A 23,485-nucleotide genomic window follows, 5' to 3' on the forward strand; every position below is an offset into this window, starting at 1 on the left:
GAAGGAGTGAAAGAAAAAACACATTTTACTAAGGAATAAAAAATGTTATATATAGAAGGAATTTCATTCCTTAGAAATGATTCATTCCATTGATGAATGCTAACTAAACATGTTTTATTTCATTGAGTTGGAATGATCCATTCCATTCTGTCTATCATTACTTCATACCAAATACTACCTTAGATAATAGATATGCATATTTAAAACGTATCATTGCCTATTTATAAAATTTCTTTTACCAAAAATTTATTGATTCAACTCGCGTATAAGTACTATTCAGAAAACACAACCTTCTATATGATATTTTAAGAATAGATGTTTTTAGATGGAAAGTATGATTGAAAAAAATATCTAAACAACAATGGTGGATGTCAACAACCAATTGACTGGGATTTTAATCCTAAAAGATAAGAGTTTTCTAGGCCGATGCTGAAAATGATTCTACAACTAAAGCATGGATAGGCACAACGTTAGGAATGGCATTACCCTAACTATATTACTAGTAAACTCTTTTAATTTCATTGTAATTTTTAATATTTTAAATTAATGCATTTTTATTTTAGTTTATATGCTCTTTTACAATTAATTAAATTTTGACTTAAAAAGAATGATGCAAGAGGAAGACGTCACTTCTTAAACGTGAAAAACTGTGAAATTGAAGAAACTACTGAGGAAATGTGAGATAACTACCTGTGCTCAGCATTCTCATCTATTTGCCTATCTCCAAACCTAAACTTACATTAAAAATAAATACACTTTATTTATCTTTTTCAATTAAATATAAATTTTAATATATTTATCATTATATTTTCACTCATATCGACTCACAACCACTTTAAAAATATACATAAAGAGTAAACTTGAACTTCTCAAACATAAACATAACTACATTTTCTTTCGCTTTCACCTGTAGCATTACAAAAATTTCACTTACATATTACGAGAAATAGGATGAGAATGCTTTAAGGCCATCTGTATTGGGGCCATTATACAAGCATGGGAGGATAAAACCCCTACGCCACCTAGGCGTTAGGGTGTATTATTGGGGCTGGGGGCATGAACATTTTTACAACAACTTTATATGTGACTTGAAATGATAATAATTGAAGAGACATTAACCATTAAACACGTTTTTTTTATAAAAGAAGTAAAGATGACTTGATGAAAAATGTATTTTATAAAGCATTAACCATTACAGATGGCCTACATGATTTTTAGAGTTTAAAAATGATGTGAGTAAATCAAAGATCGACTCACTATAACATATCACTTGTTGGATAAGGTCACTATCGTGAAAGCGTCATGTTTTTATCTTTATGCTCAGAAATGGCCAACTTTTGATTTTGTTGGTGTTTGCTTTTTATATAAAAAGTTGATGAAAATTAATATTTGAAATATTGTAAATTAAATTATCAGTAGGTGTGATGTCTCATTCCTCGATTATAGCAAAAACGTGTAAGAAAATAAAACACAAAAGTATATCACTAGTGTGCCTCACTATTTAATTGATTATAACATTTCAGCTTTTAATTCTCTTTCTAATCATCTTTAAATCGATAATTTGATAAGACACATCCGCAATAATTTAATTATTCATATTTTTTTTTGGATATTGGATTGTAAAAATTCAAACTTTGCCATATTTGTACGTATTAATCCCAACTTAAGAAATTTCATAGGTTAGTCCTAACTTTCATCATATTGACCTCTACCGAGTATTTTTCTAACAGAAACTAACCATATTAATTTTTAAGCAAAATATGTCATTTTTTTAAAATTGAGGGAGAAATGCAAAAGGTAATTCAATTTAATCTTCCCCCATTTTTTCCTCTGACCACCACCACCACCATAGTCTCCCCACCCTACTGGCCTACCACCACCACCACCGAAGTCTCCCCGCCCTACCTCCACACCACCACCACCGCCACCCCACCATGATTAAACTTAAAAACCTACCCAACATTGGTTTCATTTCAATTTAGTCTCTATTGCCACCAGTCCCCCTATACTCAATTGACTCAGTTCTTGGCTCCGGTAACCAGAATGCCAGAAGTTGACCAACCGACAACTGCAAGGAAGTAAATCGATGACCGAAACTTAGTCATCCAAGGATACCATTCTCATTTACTTGACTTTCGAATTAGGGTTTTGGATTTTCGTGCTGGACAGTGGTGGTGGAGATCCGGTTAATTTTTTTTTCTTTTGTTTGCGTTCGATAGGTGGCGATGAGGGTTGCAGGCTTGTCGGAGAAGAATGGGTTGAGCAATGGGGGTGGGAGTGAGTTGTTGGAGAAGAAAAAGAAATCTTGTTTATAATAAAAAAAAATCTTTTATTTTACTCCCATAATTTGGAGAGTGACATATTTTATTTCAAAACTAATCATGTTAGTCTTCGTTAAAAAAAAAACTCGGTGAAAACCAATTGATTAAAAGTTGAGATTAACCTAAGGAATTTTTACATTAAGATTAATATTGACAAGTGAGCCAAAATTTATATTATTAAAATCCAATATCCTTAATTTTTTTTTACCCTCAACTTCCATACAAGACTACACAGAACAAGAAACTGGGTCTAGCCAAACCCAACAAAGTACAAACACACCACCAAGAAACAATTCAAGCCACATGATTTTGTATTTCATTGTTTACCTAAGGATCTTACCAAACAATCTATCCATTGCCTTCAGAGAAAATTTTCCATATTGTATGGAGAGGATGTGCATAGAGGTGGATGAACCATGAGACAGAAAAATGTTACCATTTATCAATAAATTTGGTAAGGCATTGTTTATCCTTTTTAATTTTTCAATAATTTTTTAAGTAATTATGAGTGTAGGAGAGAAAAAATGTCATAAATGTACCGGAAAGTATCATTTAGCTGAAAATAAAATAGAAAAGATGGTGATTTTAGTTTAATTAGGGCTCAAAGGAACCGAACAAACACCATGGCCTTGTTCATGTTCGTTTATTAAGAAAATAACATGTCACGACAATTCACGAACATTACCGAACGAGATTTTTTGTTTTTTCGTACATTAACGAACACAAACGAACACAAATAAAATCGGTGGAGCTTAGAAATTGATGTATTCATCAATGTAAATAATAAGAAAAGAAATAAAAACAATGCAAAAACAATGTGGAAATATACTTTCTATTAGAAGTAATAAGTTAAAGAATATAAAATGATTAGATAAAATAAATAAATATCAAAAAAATGGTCCTAGCCAAACCCAACAAAGTACAAACATCACCAACAAACAATTCAAGCCACATGATTATGTATTTCATTCTTCACCTAAGGATCTTTATCAAACGATATCTATCCATTGCACGGGCTTACCCGAGACTGCCCCTATCTTGTTAACTCAACACTTGGATTTTATAAAATGATTAGGTTTTATCCTTCGTGTTACAAGGGTTGTTTTACATTTTTCGTTTATAATACTTATTTATGTTTTTGGATTTTAATTTTATTTATTACAAGAAAATTAATAATATACTTAGAGTTTCACAAATAAATGAGATGCTATAACCTGTTTAAAAGCTATCTGGGTTTGATGAGACACATAACCCGCTTATTTTCTTACTATAAAATTGTTTCTTAATTATAAATAATATCTTTTTTGTTAAAAAAAAAATCGGATATTAATTTTTAGTATATCCCCATTTTATAATATTTTCATATCAAATATTTGGTGAGATTAAATTTTAATTTAATGAGATGCTATAACCAATTTAAGCGCTATCTGGGTTTGGTGAGACTCACACCCGTGAATTCGGGGTTAAATGCATGAGAAGTTTTCATTTATAAATAAAGCAATTTGATGATTTGAAAGAATGTAGGAAGCAACCAAAGAACTTTTAAAGGTTCTGTTTATATATATTTAAGATATTAAACGGGAGATACGATTAGTTACTACTTGCATGATTATTACATTAAACACTGTTTTTATTAATAAATATTGATAATGGCATTTTTAAAGTAATTAAAAACATTAGCTTTTCTGTTTAGTATGAGAAACTTGATAGAATTGTACTCCGAAAGTTAAAAGATTATGTTGAGAAAAAGGAAAATATGCAAATGCCAATTAAATAAATTGCATCCAATTCATATAAAAAAATTCAACCAAATAAAATTAGAACTCACCCCCCTACTACCAGTCTACCACAACCAATATTGATGCAGCCATCACCTAAAATCTGTTGCGTGCCGTTTGTAATCAGATTAAACAATATATAGTAACTGAAATCTGTTCCGTGCGCATCAGCTATTTGCGTATGCAGCCTAAATTAAAATGGAGTAGCTCTTTGATGCATACTCAATATACAACAAAAGCTGTTTCAACCACAAGGGAAGAACCTTTGATTTTAGTCAAAACCGTCATTTAACGTATAGAGGATATGTTGCCACAATTGATACTTGATGTTGAAATGACAATATATCAACGTATCATAGTGTGTGGCGCCCTCGTATCCTTCGTGACAATGATATCATAAATGATCTCAATTCAAACACGTATAATAATAAATATAGTATTCATATAGTATGTCTGACCCATATATGTATAATTATAAATATAGTAAACATACAGTAGGTCTGACCCATATATATTGAGGAAAAAGTATAGGTTTCCCTTTTAAAACTTTATTAATCAAGTGGTTTAACTCTAGTATCGTGTTCCTGAGTCGTTTGTTAGGGAAAGAAGTAGAAGGCAATAAAGGAAGTTCTAAAACAAAAAAGAAAGGAAAGCTTTAATAACTTTCTCTTCTAACTTTCTTTTTAAAATTGATGAATTTAAAGAGAAAATAATATCCCTCCTACCTTCCTTCAAAATTCTTCTATACCTTTCCAAATCCTCTCCGGAACACAAAGTTAAATTATACCATTCACTTTCCCTCATTTTTTTTTCTTTCCCTATCATTCATTTTCCATCACTTTTTTTTTTCTTTCTTTCATTAAACTCCGAAACAGTGTGCAGCCAAGTAGAGGCCTAGGCAATACAATAATCAATGAATCGTTTTTTAGCCTACAACTTCCATTCATCAGATTATTATGTTCACCATATTGAAAATTTGTAGTGTATAGATGTTCAACCTACAAATTTCAGTAAGAATTTAGCCGCGCAGCTCTTCATCGGGTTCCATCGGAAATTTATTGGGATTTCAGATAATCAGATTTGTCCAACTGTCTCGTTGAGAATTCAACTCTTTCATATTACCCATGCCTGATTCCTTGTTTATAGTTTGTACCTTGTTCATTAAGAACATGTTTACCTAATCAATGAGTTGCTTTATTTTCATATAAATGTTTGTGCATCATCTAATCTATAATACATATAAACGAAAACCCAAAAATCCTATGAGTCGTGATGTGGTCCCTCCCCCCTTTTATGGAAGCCACCACATTTCTTGATTTTTAAATGAAGACCTCTGATTGATTTAACATAAATTCATGGGTATGGGTCTTACTAAAACCAGATAGCTCTTAAACGAGTTATAACATCTCATTAAATTAAAAATTAATTTATTAATTATTTGATATGAAAATCCTATAAAATAGGGATATACTAAAATTTAATATCCAATTTAAAAAGTAAAAAATAATAAAAAATAATCTAATCAAATATTTGATATGAATATCCTATAAAATAGAATATACTAAAAATTAATATCCTATTTTATTTAATTATTTAAAAAAAAATATTATTTATAATTAAAAAACAATTTTATAATAAAGAAAATAAACAGGTAATGGGTATCACCAAACCCAGATATATTTTAACCAGGATTATAACATATCATTTATTTGTGAAACCATTTCATCATCAAACCTCAAGTATATTAATTATTAACTTTCTTACAATAAATAAAATTAAAATACAAATATACATATATAAATATTAAAAACAAATAACGTAAAACAACCCCGTAATACGGGGGGTAAAATCTAGTTGATTATATTGTTTATCTTTTACCAGCATTTTACTAAATGGTACCAGGTTTAGTTAAAAGGATTATGGCTTAGAAACTAATAATCATTCGATAAAAAGGCCTTGGTAGGCATAATCCAATGAAATTTGAATCTAAATTCCATTTATTAATGTGCGTTGTTAACATTATTTGTGGAATTATAATCCCAATTTCATACTTTGTTCGGTTAAAAAAGGAACTGGAATTAGTTCCCTCATGTAAATGAATTTATCAAATCTTCTAAAATTGCGAAGTAAATGGAATACAATTCACCACCACCGCTATCAACACCCATAACGAACATGTAGCCACCCGTATCAACGAGTTGATAAATTTAAATTCCTTTAAATTCAAACGACGAAGCTCAATTTCTAATCAAATTTCAACTCTTTCAAACAGATTCTACAAACCAAACACTTTGTGTTAGGCCACTTTGAGTCCCAACACAGGGGTTCAACCACATGTACTTGAGACTGTAGTAACCGGTCCCAACCTCCAAAAACTAAATCCTACTATTATCCACCGGTTAGGTTCAGTCATACCAAAAAATATACAGAGTTTGAAGGCAAAGTGACACATTTTCTGCTACACAAATTGATGTATGTTTCTTTCCCGATTTAAAGGGTTATTATGTTGTAAACACTGTGCTTGCCTAACAAACAAGCCCCGGCTAAAGTGGGAGCCGTTCAGGTTCAGGTGGGTTCATAGACATGATGCATAACGAGTGCGGAAGAAAGAAATATACAGCTAAAAACAAAATGACTCCAAGATCAGCTTCTTCACCAACAGCTGGTCTTGGAGGATCTACCAAGTATATCTGGCTTGCACACCACAAACAGTACATGCTAGCAATTGCTATCAGAAGCTTAACGGAGTTACCTGATTGTTTTCTGATATTTCTTTCACCCTTCATCCTGCAATTTATCAATCAAATTAAAGAAATCTGAAACATAATGATACCATAAACGACACAAAAGCAAGTAAACCATAACCTCACCTGTTGACGCGAATGAAACCAATGATCAAACAGCCACACAAGAATCCAACCACAACAACCGCATCTGGATTCACCGGAGCACGGCCTTTCCACCAACCAGTACTCAGTATCCAAGTGTACACGGTCGAGTGCCCGTTTTCCTGCCCCATTATTATTGATATTAAAGATTAGAAATGTACATTGTGTTGACTTTCAGTTATTGTTAGTTATCTCCAAACTGCCACAGTTGACTCGTTAGAGACGTCTTTACTAGCCTTTACATATATGAACTTGTATCGCAGCTTTCGATCATAAAAAATACAGTGATCTCTCTCCAAAAACATACACTAATCGATGAACTATAACGTCAATTTTTTCTACAAATAATTGAACCAATACCTCAAAGAGATGATCTAGGAAGAAATGTGATAACGAACCAGCTGACACGAGCAACAAACATTGCTTCACAGTAAGCGGAACCTGCACCAAAAACAGTGAAAATTAGGGCACCGATTGAACATTAACCACAAAATCACTCAAAATGCCAAATCAATAACATATTCAGAAGCAACAGTACATCAAATCATCAATCAATCAAAAATCACAGCAAATTGTTAACCACTAACCCCTGTGACGGAATCCAGCAAACCGTTGGAGATGAATAACCGTGACACGCGAGTGTAGAGTAATGAAAACGGAACACCGAGGATGAAAATGTAAAGGAACGGATCGTGAATGAAATCCTCGACGGATGAGCCGAATACGCGGCCGAAGCCGAGAGTGGAGGTGAGCCACTCGGAGAAGGAGCCGATGTCGGGACCGAAGAAGGCATTGAGAGCGTAGATGAGGCAGTGGTGAGGGGTGAACCTGCCGTTAGAGATGCTCATCAGAGCTTGTCCGGTGCCTAGAGCGTACATCATGTGTGGACCTGGTCCTGGCATTTCGCCGGAGATTTGGTGAACGGCTAGTTGAAATCGGCGGTAAAGGCGGAGTAATAGATTTGGCTTGCCGGAATATTCTGGCGAGTCACACGTTTCGTCTGCCGTAAGTTTCAGATTGCACACCTGAATTTAGGCTGTTTCAGAAAAGGTCCATTAAGTAATGAAAACTGCATTCAGAACCTTGGCTTATATATAGACGTGTGCCAAAAAACCTCACTCGAAATCTGTTCGTTTGTAAACGAGCTGAGCCTGAGTCACGCCTAAGCTCGCTTATTGGCTCGTTCGCTAAGTTAAAGGTCAAATTTTATTATATGAACTATAGTCCAAATACCGCCATGTTTATGATGTGCGTGTGTGTGTGTATATATATATATATATCTGTGTGTGTGCGGGCTCTCGGGGGCAAAATTGAGATTGCGCTAATTTTGATGTTATTTTATTAATTTTGTAAAAATAATGTTAAAAGTAGCGGAAGGTTAATCAGCTAATCAGACATCAAGTGGTGGCGTTGATAGCTGAAAGACAAGGGTACATGCAACAATCGGTTGATGGCAGGGCCGTCTCTGAGAAAGCGTTGTTCTTCATAGCCCTGTGCGAGTACAAGAATGAGCCCTGATATAAACTTACACACACACATAATCGGTATTAAAACGATAGGTGTTACACAAATCAAACAAGACAACACTACTGTAGCAAAATAGTTTATTTTAAATAGTTATTCAAATCGTGAGACGCTAACTCACATTGAGTGTTTTGAATTTAAGACACTATTTTATAGATTAATGTATCACATTGAGTGTTTTGAATTTAAGACACTATTTTATAGATTAATGTATCTTAAATATTTAAATAATAGTTATCGCTTATCATCTTTCAAAATCATGTTTAATAAAATAATGCTATCAATTATTTATAATAGAAAGACAAAACATCAAAACTAGTCCTTTATGTTTACACGTTTTTTCAATGGTTGTCCTTTCGCAAACTTAATGGCAAAAAACATCCTTTATGTTTTAAAACTCTATCATGTTATGTCCTTTGGTCCTAACCTAGTTAACTTTTCTCGTTAAATTCGGTCATGTGCAGGCACATGAGGGTAATTTAGTCTTTTTACCATTTTTATTTAGTCTTCATAAGAAACGCTTCCTCTCTCTCTCTCTCTCTCTCTCTCTCTCTATAAACTTTCTTATCTTGTCCAGAGCTCCACCACTGTGTGCCAGCACTGTCGCCGCACAAAACCACCATCTCCATCATGTTCCAACCACCGCTGTATAAAACCAACATAACCACTGTTTTTCCTGAACTGCCTAAAGCCACCACCATCACCACTGTGTTCCCACCAACACAACAACTTGAAACCACTTCCATATTTCCCACCCCAATCTACAAAAACCATTGAAATCGGAATCATCTCCTCCTGCAAACAACACCTACAACCACTGAATATCCTGACGGATATAAAAACATCGATAGATTTGGGTTTCATCTCCACTACCATTTTTACAAAAAAAAACCAAATGGGGCAGGGTTTCGTCGGAAAACGAGGGTTAGAAACCTAACCACCACCGCCGCCGCCACCAGAAATGAAAAATTGAAGCCATATTTAGATGCGATGAATCGGAAATCAAAGCTAAACCTGGATCTGAAATGCTGTTACCGGAATGTTTAGGGTCAATTTTTGATCCAGATCTAGCTTCGATTTCCAACTCGGATCTTTGAATTTGAATGAAATCGAAGTCAGATCTGGTTAACTTTTGTGTTCATCGTTGGTGGTGATTAGGTCAGGTGGTTGTGCCGATGGAAAGTGGTGGTGGCGTCGGCAGCAAGGGGTGGGAACTTGTGATTGTTTGGTCAGGGTGGGTGGTGATGGTGGCCAGATTGTTAGAGAGAGAGAGAGGGGGAGGGAGAGTTTAAGAGAGACTAAGAGAGGGAGAGATAGAAAGAGAGTTTTTTTATTCTATTTTTAATATATTTTAATTATTAGATAAATTTGTAAAATTACAAAAATACCCTCATAGGTATTGCACATGACCAAATTACAAAATACCCTCATATTTCCTCATGTGCGATGCACATGACCAGATTTAACGAGAAAACTTAACCGAGTTAGGGTCAAAGGACAAAGCTTGATAGAGTTTTTGAATACAAAGGATGTTTTTTGCCATTAAGTTTGCGAAAGAACAACCATTGAAAAAACGTGCAAATATAAAGGACTAGTTTTGATGTTTTGTCTAATAGAAACGTATAGTCAAAATAAATTTATTAGATTTCTTTTATCTTGATATAAAAGGCATAATTCAAAGAATTAAATATGAGTTCCTTATTTACATAACCATCATTTATTAGTAAAATAAATAACATTTATAAAATTTAAAGGATAAAGACACGTAATTTATAAAGTTACTACCGAAAGTATATCAATTTTATAGAGCTCTAACAGTCAGATTACAAATAATTCATTATAGCAAAATATTTATTTTGTAGAAGATATAGTTTTCACTAAATAATTAATACATGCAATTTATTTAAGAAAAAGTAGAAATAACAAAGTGATTTGAATAAGAGCCGTTATTTTCAGAAACCCCATTCTTCCGGCCATTTTACGTTTGGGCCAAGCCCAACTAAAGTCTTTATATAGGTAATAGGTCTGTTGAACATGTGGGCTCCTATTTAAAAAATAATGGGCTCCCACCAGAATTGGGCCATGTGCAAGTGCCAAACTTGCACATGCCCAAAATCGGCCCTGGTTGATGGTTGAGCGCTATGTGCCTTATGTCCAAGGCCTGATGCAAAACTACTATTAAGGCGGGGGTCTCACCGGAAGCAGCCTCTCTTTTCCTACGGAGTAGAGGTAAGGCTGTCTACATCTTACCCTCCTCAGGCCCTACCATAGCTTTGATATTGATGGATTTACTGAGTATGATTTGACGACGACGACAAAACTATAGTCCAAATATTAATATTATGTAGTTTATAAATCCAGCAATGGTAAAATGTATATATATTTATCAATATATGTAGAGAACACAGATTTTAAAACTAAACAAGTTGGCTCAACAAATCACAAGCTAGCTCAGGCTTTTATCGAGCAGAGCTTGAGCTCAGCTTTTCAGTCCATTAAGACAAATGAGCCGATGAGGCCGACTGTAACATTCGTTATTTTTAATATCCGAAACTCGACCCTTTTTATTTTTTATATGAATTTGTTAACATTATAAAATCTTTATTTCATTGTTAGCATATGTTAATTTCATCAAGTAATATCAAGATTTAAACCATTCCAAGCATCAGGGGGCAAATATGCCAAACACCCGAACTTCCTTTTTTTCCCTCTTCTCTTCATTCCTCGTCACGACAGCAGCCCCCCCCACCCCCACCCCCACCCCCACCCCCATCCCCATTTTTTTTTCTTGTTGCTTAATCCACGCCGGAAATCATGAAATTGGCATCACAAATTCATTAATTGATTGAAAACGCGCCTACCGACACTCCAGTTATAGAAATTGATAAGAAATTGACAGCTAATTGATTAAGATACGAACCACGACTAACCAAGCTTGGTTTCACTATAAATACTCGATCAAAATGCAATTAAACTCGCCCACACCATCCTCATAGCAGCGCAACCCAAACCCCTAACTCAATTTTTCTAAACGAAGCCATCAAGATCAGTTTTTATATTGAGCTCGAGCCGATAACCCTAGGTGGCCGTTCTCCATCAATTCGTTATTCCCTCAGGTAATTGAAACATGTTTCTTGGTCGGATTAGGGCGTCTATCAAAAGCCATCGGTCAATTTTGATTGACAGAGAGCATACACGCTTCAATTGGGATTCAAACACAAGTTTTATGCAAAAAATAAGAGGAACTGCACTATCTGTTTATATTCTTCCGATTTCATGTCATAAGCATCTTTGGCGCTGGTTCAGTTGGCCAATCCCATTTCGTTAAGGCTCGTGAACCGGCCTGGGACGCGGGTTCGACCCCTCCCAGGCCCGGTTTATTGTTTTATTTTTTTTAATTTCATTTTTAATCATTTTATTATTATTACTACTACTACTACTACATATATAGACACTAAATAAATATTATTTTAACGAAACCGAACCCCACACTCACGTTTTCCTTGTTGTGAACCCACATTTCTTGAATTATCTATAATATATATATATATATATTGTATATAAATTAACTATATATCTTTAATAATAATAAATTCGTTATCTTTTTCGCACACCTATTAAACCGGACCAAACCATATTAAAGGTCAAAATAATTTTTCATTAACTTTTCTGTTAACATATATATATATATATATATATATATATATATATGTATATAATATTTATCTTATTTATATAAAGATCAATAATAATAATAATAATAATAATAATAATAATAATAATTGTTTAAACTCAAAAAGTTTCCAAGTTTCTTTTAAACCGATTAGCAACCTTTATATCATGTTGCATTTTTTTAATTGTTTATACTCTTTAATTTATATTATTTACAAATAATTAAAACTAATTATATTAATTACATTTTTAGATAAACACAATCAAATTCCGAATTCGTTATAAATCTTGTTAATATTTCATCATTTAATTAATATTATCGTGAACAAATAGGGCATTTTGTCGACGTATCCCGAGGAACTCAACCGTTTTTATCTAAATTTTATCGCCATCTCGTCTTCATTAATTCACTCGTCAAGGTGAGTTTATATACCCCATTTTTTATCTTTAATGCTTTGGGGGTAGCATGTATACCTTATTAACTTTACTCTTTTATTTATTCATCTATTCAAAACACAATTCAATTTATGTTTATGTGTGATTATTGCATGATTTATAACTATGCTCTATGTGCTTAAGTGTTTATTTTATGTTTGGTAGTTGGTATCTCATCCTCATCTATTATCATCTAGTATGATCATACATTTACCCAAGTACATTGATTTTGTATCAATAGGAATGGGTTCACATCTATTTAGTTATTTTATATTTTTATAAGAATTGTAATGCTCACCATATTCATATGAATTGTGATTTACTTACCTATATATAAAAAAAACTTATGTATTCTCACCAACATTCGTGTTGACAAACTCTATTTTATACATGCTACATGTTCAAGTATGTAATGCACCCAAGATCGAAGATAATTAGTTGACCTTAGGATTTATAAATTCAAAATATGTATTTGATTATTGTAATTATGTACTTGTTTAATATTAATGAAATTAAATATTAATTGATGCTTTAATTAGTGTCTACTGGGCTACTGTCCAATCAATTCGTTACGCCCCGGCATATTCCGCCTTTGGCTGGGGTGTGACACCGACTTATTTAACTTCGAGTCAAGTCTGAGCGTAACCTGGCTCGGATCAACTTGCTTACGGGCCCCTAATTTCGTTCACGTTTCTTTTAAAATATACTTGAATTGAAGTTCATTTTCCTCTCTTTATAACCATCTGAAACAGGCCACCTTACCAGTCAATTGGTCATGTTAGAAAAAAAAAAAGGAATAAAGTCACAAAATACACACGTACAATAAACATACCATACATTGCGATATTTGAAAATGATCTGAAGAAGTTAAAAGAGTCAGTCAAATCCAATGGAACACATGATGGATCCCTTGATGCACATCACCACCATTGTTGTCAAAACAAACTTCAACGAACATTACAAATCAACACAGTTCACCTTTCCTCTCTTCACTCCAACATCTTCCGGCTGTTAATCGACTTAATATCCAACAAAATATGCCCTACAATCCACGGAAACCCCAAGCATTTAACATTCCCCTTACAGTAATCCGCATGGTAGGTCACATGATACCATGCCGCTGCCAACTTATGGCGGTCTTTCGCCTCACAACCACCCTCAAACCAACCCCTTGCATCCCGTTGCAAACATTTGATGGCCACCAGTATCCTATCTTTCGTTTCACCATACCTCCGGTTATCCCGTTGCAAATAAGATGACTTATTCCTTATATTTCCGGTAAGAATCTCATCCTCGGTTTCCGCTTCATAATAAGTCATAAAGCTAGTCAGAGCATCTAAATACATTTCTTTATGAGTCAATGCAGTATCGATAAAGTCAATAAACCCGTTGACCACAAGATCTGGATCATAAGAACCTTCAATAGCTTCAGTTGTATAAGCCGATGCTGCATTATCTATTAGCTCGGATTCTTTAGTGGCTCGGTAAAGCTTCCCGAGTGGTCCTTGTGAGACGTACATGGGTCGGTCCCACCTAGCCATGAAGTCCGGGTATTCCCGTGGTCTTAAAGACCGTGGCATTTCAGCGGGAGCCCCGGTTTTTGCAAAGTCAACAGCCATTGAGTGGAGTGTAGCCAATCGAAGACATTTTGGGCTCAATGCTTTCTCAGGTTCACGGTCCGCATGGACCAAGTGTGCATTTGAGATGCCACCGAGCGTATCGCTTGTCATGTAATCCACAAAAAACTTCCCAATTTCCTGTAACGAGACTTGTGATTTGAGTTTAGTTTTTGTACGATTAGCATTGGTTTTTGGAAATGTTAATTTGACATACCTCTAATGTAACGTCGTGGTCCGTTAGACGTGGTCTTCGACCCGTGTAGTCCATTGGGTCCACGGTTCGAGGTGGGATTAGAGATTCATCCCAGCTAACAAAATACAAATCACCATCAAGATCACCACCGGAACATTCATTCGGATGAGGCCTGTAAAATGAAAATGTTGATCATAACTTTTACAAAGTTGGGAATCTAGTGATTTATTTCAAATGGGCCAAAGGGTAAAAAACTTCAAAAGACTGGGAAATGGTTCAAGTTGATAAAATTCATAAAACTAGCTAAAATGGAAACAGGTCAAATTGGTAAAAACATAAAATACTAGCCAAATGGAAGCGGGTTGAACGCCACTGGAAAGTGTATTCAACATGCATAAAACCTCCTCCATATATATAGGTATATAAACACATTAATAATTACCGTTCTCCTTTTTGAGGAAACACGATGCAATCTTTATAATCTTTCTCATCCAACGCAATCTCATAAACAGCATCAAGAACCCTAACATCACCTGGGTGAAGACAAGGATTTCTTGTAACCACAACCTTCCCGATCACCACCGATGTCATATCATCCATCGTTTTAAAATACTTTTGTTCCCGATTCTTAACTTCTGTTTTGGTCAACGTGATCCTAACATAAACTTGACCATAGTCTAAAACCCCCGATTCATCCAAACACCCAACAAGAATTCGACCCTTCGGTACAAAAACCCGACATCTAGTTCTCAAATCAACAAACAAGTTATCATGGTGTGACAAAAGCATCATCGAGAGGTATGGTTCACAATTTGGTTTGTACCCTTGAAGCAACATCTTTACAAGAATGTCTTTTACGTCATAAGATCCCAAGCCATCCAAAACCATTAACGCATCCTCACTACTATACAACATTGCGTTTATAACCCGTAGTTGTGCATCTTGTAAAGCTAAAAAGGCGTCATCTTTAACGCCTAAAGTTGACAAAAGAGTAACAATTTCACGGTTGAAGTAACATGATTGTGATTCACTATGTTTTGTGACATTTAGCATCCTATTTTTGGATTCAAATTTGAGCATGCTTTTCCGTAAAGATAATTTCTTGAAAGAATTTCGGTCAACTGCGATAACCCCTTTATAACCACCATATCGGATTTGAAAAGCTGAAGGGATGTGTTTCAAACCGTATTTTGAAGCAACTTCTTTAGCAAAAGAAAGTGAGATTTTCCCGATCCCGTCTGAGAAACAATAGTCAACACCGTCGGTTTTAACTTCAATGTCGGGAATAATCTCGACATGATGAGGTGGCACTTCAATGGTTTGTTTTGAAGTGCTAAACAACTGACCCATTCTCGCAGCACACTTCGATATGCTTCGAATACTAGTAAAACACCCCATCCATTTTCTTATATCATCAGCTGTCACGTGGTTGTTAGAAGCAAACATCCAGACGGAGTTTGACCGGAGTTGACTTGCGGAAAATGCTAAAAATTCGAACTTTTTTGATCCTATACAAATCCCGTTTCTCATAATATCAAGTGCTCGATCATACACTTTGGTTTTAATAGGCTTTGAAAAGATTCCTTGTTGAAGGCTTACTGAAATAACATTCGGTTGAAGCTTGCCCCAATCTTCATCAACAAACGTTAGCCTTAAAAAATCCAAAGAATATTCAGAATAATGTTTAACGATGTAATTCGACGCCTCGAGTTCAGGACCGAGACAGTAAATCTTCGTAGGAGTGATATAGACTCTATGAATGCTCATAATCTTGTTTTGACCTGTAGACTTGCTAGATGTCGAACCCTTGATTGTTTGCCTCAAGGTGTTGATTTTATCTTCAATATACGAGATGGGGTCGTAGCATGTGGCATGAGTTTTATGCATTCTTTTTAAAACTGTCATTACAGAATCTTGATCTTGATTGATTATAAAATCGATTAGCTCACTATTAACTGAAGCAAGACTTAGTTTTTGAGTTTGAACTAATGAGTTGAGCTGAAATAGGATTTCGTACGATAAGCTTGACTCTGGTTGACTATTTACAAGTGGAACTATATCAGAAGATGAATGAAACTCTTTCCCGTCTTCTACAGTCAGCATGATCAGATCTTTAATGTAAAAAGGTAAACTTGTGAAACTTTCCAAAGCTGAATGCGGTTCTTTAAATTCCAGGCATAATGTGCATGATTGACCAATGGATTTCTTGCTGGAGAAGTCAGTGGTCCGAACCCATGTGAACTCAAAGTCTTCCTTGAAAATATGATAGCGGTCAGAGCTGAACCGAGGCAAGACATTGGGTCCTGACAGTCTCTGGTATAGCTTCGGTGCATGTTTGAGCTATAAAAAGTGAACATAAAGCTTCAGTTAACGAATTTGTAAATGTGATATATAATTCTACAATTTGAAATCTACGATACAAAATTTCAAATACAAAATATAAACTGTGTGCATGAAACTGAAATAACCAACCTGTAACCGATATAACCAATATAACCCAACGCAGTCAAAACGACAGCTTGGTTTTATGTTTTTGCAAAAACCAAATTTCCGGTTCAGTTTGGTTTTGCATGTACCAAAAACTGTACCAACTTTCATAACCAAGCCCCATAAAAACCAAAAAAGTTGACTTTTGTTATAGTTAATTAATCATTAACTAAAAAATATTTACCCCTAAGCTTCATGCCCAAATTCATTATTTCGGGCCTTTCTTTTTTGGCCCAAACGACAAAACCGAAATTGAACCGAACTCAGTGTGAAAACTGAAAACCAAAAGTTTTTCATAGAGGTGGCAATATGAGTGGGTTGGGTTGGATTTGGGTGATGGGTTAGGATGGGTTTGGGTCAGGATGGGTATGGGTCAGGATGGATTTTTAAAATAGAGGGTTAGGATGGGTATGGGTCAAGATGGGTAAAGTTAATCCATCTTTTGACCCAAGGAAAGGTTAAAATGCAAAGGGTTTCAAAACCCCTCAAAAAAATATTCAAAAATTTTAATAAAAAATAATAACTCAAAATATAAATCAAAAACGCAAAAACTAAAATAACAAAAATGTCTCTCACGTCGTCCTCGTTCATTAAAAAAAAACGCGGTTTCGTGTCGGTTCAGGTTCGGTTTTTTTTGTTCATTTTTGCTTTTTTCGTTTCGGTATCTATTCGGTTTCAATGTTTTCGGTTTTTGTTCGGTTTCGATTTCTCGGTTTTATTCGGTTTAGTATGGGTCAAGATGGATAAAGTTAACCCATCTTGAACCAAGTAAAGGTTAAAATATAAAGGGTTTCAAAAACCCCTCAAAAAAATATTCAAAAAAATTAATAAAAAGTTAATAACTCAAAATATAAATCGAAAACGCAAAAAGTAAAATAACTAAAATGTTTCCCCGGTCTTCACGCCCTGCTTGCGGTGCGCACATATAATGTATATATGTGTGAACCCTTGGGTGGGCAAAAGTAAAATTGCACTAATTTTGACGTTATTTTACTAATCACGTGAAAATAACGTTAAAAGTGGCGGAAGGTTAATCAGGCATCATGTGGTGGCGTTGATAGCCGAAAGACAAGGGCACATGCACCAATCAGCCGGTGTCCCGATGATTGAGTGTTATGTGTCTTATGTCCAAGGCTTGATTCAAAACTACTATCGAGCCGGGGGTCTCACCGGAAGCAGCCTCTCTATCCCTATGGGATAGAGGTAAGGCTGTCTACATCTTACCCTCCTCAGACCCTACCATAGCATTGCTATTGGTGGGATATACTGAGTACGATGATGATGATGATGATGATGATGATGATGTGTTTCCCCGGTCTTCCTCGTTCATAAAAAATAAAAATAAATAAATAAAACTCGGTTTTTTCTCGGTTCAGGTTCGGTTTTTTCAGTTTTTTTTCCGCTTCGGTTTTGCTTTTTTTTTTCATTTCGGTCGGTTTCGGTATATGTTCGGTTTCAATGATTTCGGTTTCGATTTCTCGGTTTCTATTCGGTTCCGTGGGTTTTGTTTGAAATAAAATTGGATAAAGCTTGTTTTAGTCCATTCTAACCCATAAGCAAACCCATTCTAACCTATTACCAAAAGTCACTAGTATTTTCTCAACCCATCTTGACCCTTTGCAAAATTCTTTTGTTCCATCCTGACCCATCTCAATTTTAAAAGTTATCCAAATTGACCCAAAACAACCCATTTGGGTTTGTTTTGCCACCCTTAGTTTTTCAAAAGCCCAAAAAACCGAATTTTCAGTTTTTGGTTGGGTTTGAGCACAAAAATGACCCATGCACACCTCTAGTTAGAACTCATAGTCATTTATCACTTGATTAAGCTAAAACCACAGATAGATAAATTTACATTTCTCTCTTTAATCACACAGCTTATATACTTCTCCAAATCCAACTATGTTAACCCAAAATAATCAAAAAGTGAACCAATTTAAAGAGGATATGAAAGACCAAGCTACATTCTGAATAAAAAAGAGTTCACTTCTAAAGTTAAAATAAAAAAGATAAACTATTAATAATCAAGAAGCAATAAAAATACAAACTTTATCAAACCAAACAATACAAAGATTAACCACACACCTTTAAAACAACTGCATCGGGTTGTTGTGAGTCAACACAACAAGGAACAGCCTCCAAAACATCACTAAACTGCAACTCCAACCTATAAACCTCCCCCACGTGCATCACCCAAAACTCAAACCCCTTCCTTTCAGGCAAAACCCAGGCTTTAACATCCCCCCATGACTCCAAAACCGCCATACGATCCTTCTTAACCAACAACCCGGTTCGCAGAAACCCGTGCTCGACCCGGTTGTGGGGGTGAACGGGTCGGACGATGACGTCATCGAGGGAGTGAGTGAGAGTGAGGTTGAAACCCTTGAAGCAGAGGCTGGAGGTTTGGGATAATCTGATGGCTTTGGATTTGGAGTCTAGGGTTTCGAATTGGACCCGACCGAAGCCTCGGGACTTCCAGTTTTTGTGGTCGGAGGAGATTTCGCAGGCGAAGACGGAGGATTTGCCGGTGTGGGATTCGAGGAAGTCGAGGAGGTCTTTGGCGGTGGCTGATCGGGGAATGTTGGTGATTCTTACGGTGGCGGTGGCGGTGGCGGTCTCATCTGCCGCCATTGGCGGTGGTGGTGATCGGAAGTGGAAGTGGAAGTGGGTGGTTTTGGAGGGTTTTTGGGTGGAAAGGAGAGAGAAGAGAATATATGGAAAACGGGAAAACAAAGCTATATTGGGATTTTTGTCGTCGTATATGATTCTCGGTAATTAAAAACAAAGCCTGTAACTCGTTCGATAAAAGCTTGAAAAATTTTCAAGTTAAAAAACATGATTTGAAACGACTAAGTCGTTGGCTCATTTTTGTAACCAAGTGGAATTAACCCACTCTCAGCTCGGGTTGTGGCTCGGCTTGTTGGATTGATCTTAGGCTCATTTAACTTCAAGATCGAGCTTGAGCCTAGCCGAGCTACCTCGCTTAATTTCTAGCTTGAGCTCGAACCCACACCAGCTCGACTCGTGAACAACCCTATACTAAAAAGTAGCATGCGGATAAAAAAGGAAGGATTTTTTAAATTAGCTAAAGAAAGATATTCTTAAAAGATAACCAATATTGTTAAAAGATAACCAATAAGAGATTGATATATAATTCCTTTAGGCGTCGTCAGGTGGTTGTGTAATCTAAGCATAACGTCTCGTACGAATTTAAAATACCCTTTTGACTAATTGTTGTGGATCTACGAGGGACGACATCCACATGCCAAATCATCACCACGGGCGCCAAACACCACCAACTGGGCGACACTACAATGGCGCCCAACATCAACGCTTTGATCTATTGTGATCGGCTCATCCAAATATAACCAATTGTTGCAAAATTATTATATTTTGGTTAACTAACCTTATCTATAACACTTGTTTTTTAGGTTGATTAGTTAATTGACGCGACGGTACTTTTTGTTAACTAACCTCTATCCACAGCACATGGTATAAAAGCCTAACGAGAATCATTCATGCACGTAATGGAAAAATAAAACCAATGAGCCTTAATGAGTGTATGGACTATGAAGTTGTATATAGTATAAAACTAGCATCAATCTTGATTATCTGTTTAAAGAAAACCATAATACACATTATTATAATTTCATCTTTTAAGTTATAGATCAGAGGAAGCCATGCATCTTTCATCTTCTTCCTTCAAAGAAACTACCATTGCAGCCACTTGATTCATACCAGGTCTCAAATCAGGTGAGCCATTTATGCACTTCAAAGCTATCTTCAACAAGCCCACCATCCTTTCTTCACCAGCACCTTCAACCACCAAAGCCTTATCAAACACCTCACCTGTCCATTCTTCCTTGACCACCGACTTAACCCACTTAGCTAGATCAAGCCCGTTGCTCTGAACCCGCTTCCCTGTCAGCAACTCTAGTAGAACCACACCGAATGCATACACATCAGCGTTGAAGGCGTTGCTATTTTGTGAACCATTGTCTACTATCATTAAACCATATTCACTTATGCTGGAACCCATGTCCTTTGTAACCAAAATGTTTGATGATTTTAAGTTTCCATGAGTTATCTGGTCATCTTTGAGCGCGGTGTGCATGAACGCTAGTGCTTCGGCTGTGTCTACTTCCCCAATCGAAAATTTGTCCATTGTATGATCCTGCAAATTAACAAAATAGACATGATTTTTTAAAATTTCCAATGAACCTTAACTTGACACATGTGTTTTGGCGCAACATATTTCAATCTAGACTTTATGCTTTTGGAGCAGCAAATTCATACTGCCCTTGAGGGCCGGGTCGGGCCAGTGTGGCATTGTAATGGCCCGACCTGACCCAACCCGCTTGTCTAGCAAACTCATTAACATTTTTAGTTGTAGCCCATTCGGACTCGTTTACAGTTTACACTTTACACCATTGTTTGACCAAACTTACCATGGAGAAGCTTAAACAGACTACCATTCTGTTGAAACTCATAAACTAGTAGCTTTTCTCGTTTAGAACAATAATATGCAACTACTGGTAACACTTTAGGGTGTTTCATTTGACCAATTCTTTGCATTCTTTTCTCAAATTCATCTTTTGAAATCTCCCAGTCTTTAAACCTTTTAACAACAAGCGGAATGCCACCGTCCGGAAGAACTTTATAAAGACTTCCATGTATCCCCTTTTCAATCAACTCGGCTGGAGCTCTAAGCAAATCTTCAAACCTCAGCCCGTTAACCACTTCCACCTGGCTCGAAAGAACAACGAGTGAACCCGAAACCGCACCGTTCTCAGCCGAAGTTATCGAGAATTCCGATCTACTTTGACCAGTCTTTGACTCGCTTGAAACACCACTATCTTTAATGCTTTTAACACCTTCTTTCAGTGTATCAATCTTTGCATCTTCAAGATTCTGCCTTCTTTTGTGAATCAAAATACCAATCAAAACAAGAATGATCAAACCAAGAATTGCCAAACCCGAATAAACAAAAAGATCATGCAAGTCTTTCTTTTTATTTTTTTTAGTACACGCGTTTGGCAACTCTTTCCCACATAACCGAGGGTTACCCGTGAAGCTTTTTGCGCCAAAACGACCAGTGTCATCAGGTATTTGACCGGTCAAATCATTATTCGAGACATCAAAATACTCAAGTTGGTGATAATTGAACTTCGGCAGCGGCCCAGAAAGCCGATTGTTCTGAGCCAAAAAGGTTTTCAAGCCCGTGTTTTTTGACATATCTGGAATCTCACCCTTGAACTCGTTGTCAGATATATCGATCCTAACCAAATCCGTCAAACTGGTTAAAGAACCTGGAAGGCTGCCAGAAAGATGGTTACCATTTAGATACAAAAGCCGGAGTCTTTTGCAGTTTGATATTTGTTGTGGCAAGCTTCCTTTAAGATTGTTGTACTTGAGGCTAAGTAAAAGAAGATTTGTTTCTTTGCAAACGGATTCAAAATCAACGGTTCCTGATAAACCGATCTGCTGGAGAAGAATGTGTTTTACGGTTTGGTTGTTGGTGTCACACTTCACCCCGTACCAGTGATCCGTGCACGGGTCTGATGAAGTGTTCCATCCCCAGTTTGGTTTGTTTTGCATGGTTCCGGGCCCGAGTTTTTCCATGAATTCAACCAATGCTTCCACTACATCGGGTGTCTCGGTCTTGCCTACCGGAAAAAGAAGAATAAAAAAAGCATAAGAAACCACAGTAACAGATTGAATCCCACACATTGTGCAGTTTGGTTGGGAGAAACGTCATTGTGTTTGTTTTGATGAGGGTATATGAATATGATGCAAGTTAACACAGTTGGCTGATTTTACAAAGATGAGATGCCATTAATTAACAGTGAATTACTAGAGATTAAAAACGGTTTGAACTGAAAACATGTGAATAGAAAGTACAAAAGCAAAATATGTTTGGCCGGCTGAAAATGGTTAATAATTAAGTTTAGCTTTTGTAAGTATATGTATATTGTAATTGCCTTCGATAATATAGAGGATTGGCGTTTGTTACGGTTTATGTATACGTATGACGTACTTACAGCGGTGGCTCATGCAACAAGTGTTGAGATTACACATAGAGGTCCATATTCGAGCCGGTTCAGGATCCGAAACCGGTTTCCCATCCGATCCAAAACTAAAAATTGGGCCCGTAGACATGTAATGGACTAATGGGGATTGTTAGGCCGGGCCGGGCTACTTGCATTTTGTGGATTATTAATCAACTAGCTTTACAACTTTTATGAACTTTTTGTGAACCGTGATGCATGATAATCTCAAAAGAAATACAATTAAAGTATAACAATAAATAATTAAACTAAGAAAACCTATATTTTATCAAATTAAAGAGTTTAATAAGTTCAAATTATATTTCTTAATAATACATTCAAACACATGGTGCATTCTCATGCAATTTCTTCATAATCACAAAAAAGACGCGCCTAATGATTTAATAAGTTGTAATTATATTTTTTGTAATGAAATACAAAAAATAATAAGATATTTCATTATAAATGATATAAAAAAATAACATCATATACAAAATTAGTATGACTAAAACACGCCTTTGAAA

The 23,485-nt window shown here is 35.7% G+C and overlaps 2 protein-coding genes and 1 pseudogene across 2 annotated transcripts; all 3 read right to left on the bottom strand.

Moving 5' to 3' along the window:
- Window positions 1-6,405: 6,405 nt before the first annotated feature.
- LOC143619590 (uncharacterized) lies at window positions 6,406-7,995 on the bottom strand. The gene is made up of 4 exons (XM_077091482.1): window positions 7,575-7,995; window positions 7,348-7,428; window positions 6,970-7,109; window positions 6,406-6,886 (listed from the first exon to the last, which is right to left on the bottom strand). Exons 1-4 carry the CDS (start codon window positions 7,887-7,889, stop codon window positions 6,643-6,645), a joined length of 780 nt encoding a protein of 259 aa, XP_076947597.1. The 5' UTR covers window positions 7,890-7,995; the 3' UTR covers window positions 6,406-6,642.
- A 5,553-nt stretch (window positions 7,996-13,548) lies between these two features.
- Window positions 13,549-19,545, bottom strand: LOC143619668 (RNA-dependent RNA polymerase 2-like). Its single transcript, XM_077091545.1, has 4 exons — window positions 19,000-19,545; window positions 14,873-16,770; window positions 14,452-14,602; window positions 13,549-14,375 (listed from the first exon to the last, which is right to left on the bottom strand). The coding sequence occupies exons 1-4, from the start codon at window positions 19,543-19,545 to the stop codon at window positions 13,608-13,610; spliced, it is 3,363 nt and encodes a 1,120-aa protein (XP_076947660.1). The 3' UTR covers window positions 13,549-13,607.
- Window positions 19,546-20,575: 1,030 nt separating this feature from the next.
- LOC143619515 (putative inactive receptor kinase At2g26730) lies at window positions 20,576-22,644 on the bottom strand (annotated as a pseudogene).
- Window positions 22,645-23,485: the final 841 nt, after the last annotated feature.

This window comes from Bidens hawaiensis, unplaced genomic scaffold (assembly GCF_021521415.1).
Source record: "Bidens hawaiensis isolate Kalapana, Puna unplaced genomic scaffold, B.hawaiensis_p1.1 tig00002477_1, whole genome shotgun sequence".
NCBI classification, from domain to species: Eukaryota; Viridiplantae; Streptophyta; class Magnoliopsida; order Asterales; family Asteraceae; genus Bidens; species Bidens hawaiensis.

Bases quoted from the DNA above. Each gene is read 5' to 3' on its own strand.
- LOC143619590 (XM_077091482.1), bottom strand. From the start codon at position 7,889: ATGCCAGGACCAGGTCCACACATGATGTACGCTCTAGGCACCGGACAA. The intron at 7,429-7,574 runs GTTAGTGGTTAA...TTTTTGGTGCAG, and splicing joins TGCTGGATTCCGTCACAGGG to GTTCCGCTTACTGTGAAGCA. The intron at 6,887-6,969 runs GTGAGGTTATGG...GATAAATTGCAG, and splicing joins GGTTTCATTCGCGTCAACAG to GATGAAGGGTGAAAGAAATA.
- LOC143619668 (XM_077091545.1), bottom strand. From the start codon at position 19,545: ATGGCGGCAGATGAGACCGCCACCGCCACCGCCACCGTAAGAATCACC. The intron at 14,603-14,872 runs GTAATTATTAAT...TTCATTTTACAG, and splicing joins TTTCCTCAAAAAGGAGAACG to GCCTCATCCGAATGAATGTT. The intron at 14,376-14,451 runs GTATGTCAAATT...GTCTCGTTACAG, and splicing joins ACCACGACGTTACATTAGAG to GAAATTGGGAAGTTTTTTGT.